This window comes from Dendroctonus ponderosae, unplaced genomic scaffold (genome assembly GCF_020466585.1).
Source record: "Dendroctonus ponderosae isolate FM_Combo_2020 unplaced genomic scaffold, Dpon_F_20191213v2 Dpon_F_20191213_6, whole genome shotgun sequence".
Taxonomy (NCBI): domain Eukaryota; kingdom Metazoa; phylum Arthropoda; class Insecta; order Coleoptera; family Curculionidae; genus Dendroctonus; species Dendroctonus ponderosae.
In genome coordinates, this window is record NW_026018814.1 from 982,617 (window position 1) to 986,440 (window position 3,824).

At 39.2% G+C, this 3,824-nt stretch overlaps 2 protein-coding genes across 2 annotated transcripts in view; one reads left to right on the forward strand and one right to left on the reverse strand.

The window, feature by feature from the left end:
- Positions 1–535, forward strand: part of LOC109536349 (integumentary mucin C.1) — a gene marked incomplete in the record, with an annotated part of 2,314 nt that extends 1,779 nt beyond the window's left edge. The window contains 2 exon segments of the mRNA XM_048667783.1: positions 1–25; positions 297–535. Of these exon segments, the coding sequence (XP_048523740.1) occupies positions 1–25; positions 297–472 (201 nt within the window).
- The window catches only part of LOC109536346 (GMP reductase 1), a 6,980-nt gene continuing 3,687 nt past the window's right edge, over positions 532–3,824 (reverse strand). The window contains exons 3-8 of the mRNA XM_019902525.2: positions 3,636–3,763; positions 3,448–3,577; positions 3,206–3,394; positions 3,057–3,141; positions 1,067–1,165; positions 532–1,009 (exon numbers count right to left, since the gene is read on the reverse strand). Coding sequence (XP_019758084.1) covers positions 810–1,009; positions 1,067–1,165; positions 3,057–3,141; positions 3,206–3,394; positions 3,448–3,577; positions 3,636–3,763 — 831 coding nt within the window. The 3' untranslated portion in view covers positions 532–809. The remainder of the gene's footprint in view (positions 1,010–1,066; positions 1,166–3,056; positions 3,142–3,205; positions 3,395–3,447; positions 3,578–3,635; positions 3,764–3,824) is intronic.

The following is a 3,824-nucleotide window of genomic DNA, read 5'->3' on the forward strand; positions in this document are numbered from 1 at the left end:
ACAACTACAACCACTGAAGCTTCAGGTGACTCAAGCTCTTGGTGGTGTAATTTAACGCTAAATTTATTGTGTTGATTGTATCGCATGCATAGGGCCTAGAATGTGTTGAATATGCTATAGACACAATTACGGTCAATAAAATCTACCAATGAGCTCTCTAAGCAAACAGAAACACCCTAAGGAAAACATTTGATCGCTTGCAGGCATAATTGCGATTTAAATTGATTCGGCAGGATTATTTTTTAATCTCCCAAGAAAATAAGCGAAGATGAAGATGAAGATGGTTTTTCTTCCAGTTACTGGTCCTTCCAGTTGCGATACCAGTGGCGAACGCTGGCCAGCTGCAGCGTGTAATCAGTACTATCTATGCCAGCTGTCTCTGTGGAACAACTATGTGTTACTACAGAACTGTAGTAGTGGCGAAAGCTACGATTCTTCCACTTCGGAATGCGTTACTGATAGCACTTGTTAGGCAAGATTAATTTTGAATTGGTCTGCAGATAGTCTGGGGGGAAATAAACGACAATTGCATTGATATTTTGTAACAACTTTATTGAACTTTCGTATTGTGCCGAAAATAACTTGTGCTACATTGGCTTGAAGACGCAAACGCTCATAAAAAAAATAAAATCAATATAAGGCACCATTAGAAGTCTGCTATAATTAAAGTTGGGAGCTAGAAGCCCTCTGTATGCGTTCGGCGACTGATTTAATACAGAATAGCATATAAAATTGTACACAAAACAGACAAATTTGGATTTAGAACATCTTTGGTAGACGTTAATAATTGACCTAGTTTCTTAGCCGGTTTAGCTGTATATATTATTGACTTGTTGGGTGCAGCGCACAAAAGTGGCCCTTCTGGGCAGCTCTTTCAACTTGGCCGCCCCKGTATAGGTGCAGGCACTTCTGAGCCCTCCTAGAATATCCAAAGTGGTCTCCTCCACATCRCCTTTATATGGAATTTCCACGGTTTTTCCTTCAGAGGAGCGATACTCGGCCACCCCGCCTGGAACGATGAAAAGCGTTCACGCAACTCGCAATTTSGTGAGTTGAACTGTTTTACCTGCATACTTTTTCATTGCTGTGCACGAACTCATTCCGTAGAACAGTTTGAACTTTTTGCCATTCTTCTCTATCACTTCTCCTCCGCATTGATCGTGACCTGAAAAAATCGAAATTTGCTTGCGTGCTCATGGAGCGATAAACTAAAGGAAGTTCTTTGTGACGTTTTTCCCGCACGAGTGGCTTACATCTTCAGAGGTGGGAAATTATTCAACTAGGCCTGGGTGACACTGTGTTGAGTTGCGCTATTGAGTTGTTGCCGTTCTCTGAGTTAACGAGTTATAACTCATCGGTTAATGAGTCATTTATTAAAGCTTTACGAGACCCGAGACTGGAATTTTCGCAGCTAAAAAACTACTTTGTTCAACAACTAAAAAAAGTAATCTAGATTGAGTGAGTGAGTTGAACTGAGTCCAAAGAAAGTCGACGAGTTTTCTTGCAAAATCGATCTCTTCATTTTTTGGATAAAAGATTCAGTTTGCCAGTATTTTACAGTAAAACGTTCGGAAAATCGCGGTTTTTCTGTGCAGAGACAGTGTTGTTTAGAACTGTTGACCTAAAAGTGAGGAAATCGCAGTTTTCAAGAGTTTTTCAAATAAATCAATTATAAACTTTCACTTTTTGAGTTTGGGAAGTCGAAGCTGCGAAAAGTTGTCCAAAAATGTTTGCAAAGCGGTTAAGGAGGCGAGTGTTCCAATAAAATTTATCTGATATTTTTCACGGAAAATACCTGAAGATTGTCAGTATTTTAAGTAAAACTAAAAAATAATGCGATTTTTACGTCGAAAGAATTGCTTAATAGAAACTTTGTTAAAACTGGAATAACCTGAAAATTTAAAAATCTTCAGAGCGATGAGAGCGGCGAATTTTTCCAATATTTTTTTGTAAACTTTTGCTCTCTGGCCGTTTTTTCGAGATAATTCTTAATTAGTTTCGGTAAAAAAACCGAATAAAATTATTTGGTTTTTATGCCAAATTCGAAGCTGAAATGGGTTTTCTAAAGTTCCCTGCAAACCGATGAATGAGGCGAAGTTTCTAGCAGAATTATTTTTTTAATTTTTGGCTGAAAAAAGACCAATAGTCAGAAAAGAAGAGAACCATTAGAAAATAATGGTTTTCTGCGTTTCGCATCGGTTTTGGAGGAAACCCTAATGTTCTTCGGGGAAAAGCGAGAGGAATTTATTTTCGTTGTTGTCCCGAATTCGACGCTGAAAAAAGGTTTTGTAAAATTTTCACAAAGCTGTAATTTTATCTTGTAGTTTTTTGCGTAAAAGACCTCCAGATCGTCAGTGGTTTAAAGTGAAACTACAAAATACAGCTTTTTTGAGTAAAGTGAAGCAAAAAAATTCTGCCAAAACTAAAAAACCACATTTTTTCAACAAACTTTACAGTCTTCAGAGGGATGGGAGTGACGAGATTTGCAAATAATCTTTCGCTTAATCTGTTCGGATTTGATAGAAAATATTTGATTTTTGTTCCAAACTCGTTGGCAAAAGATTTCAAAACTCGTTAGAAGGCGACGAAGGATTCGAAATTTATTTCATAATTTTTCGCGCAAAGATTGTCGGCATTTTTAAGTGAAACTAGAAAATTGAGCATTGAGTTCTGAAGAAATTTTAAAAATATTATTAATAAAAGGCCCTTAAAATAAATCTAAAAAACAAGTAAAAAAGTCGGTTCCCAGGCCTAAATTCCTTAAATGCTTAAAACGCCAGGAAGAAGGTTTTTTCGTCCACGGCCTCAAAGCGTTTCAAAGCAGATTTCAGCAATTATTCGAACTAAATCTGACTTGTTTATTTGTAAAGCGCAAGCCAAAGATTAGTTTCGTGAATTCCTAATGACGGTGCGGCTTTTGTATGTAAAATATACAAAAACTCGCTCGATCAGCAGCGCTTTTATTGCGATTAAATTGCCTCGATTGTGCGAAGTGCTTGTGAAATAGTTGGGAACAGGAAAACATTTATAATAACGAATAAAATTGGGAAAATCACCTGCAAACATTCCGCCGGCCATTACAAAGTCGGCCCCAGCTCCGAAAGCTTTGGCGACATCGCCTGGACAGGTGCAACCGCCATCCTAAGAAAATCCAGATCAATTCTTGTCGAGCTTTAAATGATGTTTCATGCTGAAAAATGCTTACTGCAATGATGTGCCCTTGTAGTCCATGGGCAGCATCAGCGCATTCAATAACTGCAGATAGTTGCGGGTAGCCTACGCCAGTCTTCATTCGGGTGGTGCAAACTGATCCCGGACCAATTCCCACTTTGACGATATCGGCGCCAGAGAGGATCAGTTCTTCAACCATTTCCCCTGTTACAACATTTCCAGCCTACGAAAATCTGGATTAGCTGTTGAACGAGCCCGCTTAGGAGCAATACTGACGATAATTGTGTGCGTTGGAAATGCCGCCCTCACTTTCCTCACGTAGTCGACGAAGAACTGCGTATATCCATTAGCTACGTCCAAGCAAACGAACTTTATTGCTGGAACTGCCGCTAGAATCTCCACGAGTCTAGTGGAAGATTGTGGAGGGTTTGAAGGCATAGTCGAATGGGCAAAAGTGAATGTACCTGCTGTAGTCGTTTTGAGCGATTCCAGAACTAGCAGCTACATTGCTGATGACATCTGGATTGTCGCTGGCGAATAGTTTCCAGTCTTCTGCGCTGTAGTATTTGTGGATGCAAGTGAACAAACCGTGCTGAAAGCACAGGCAAAACCGATGGATTACAAGCGGCTTTAATTTCAGTACAATTTAACAT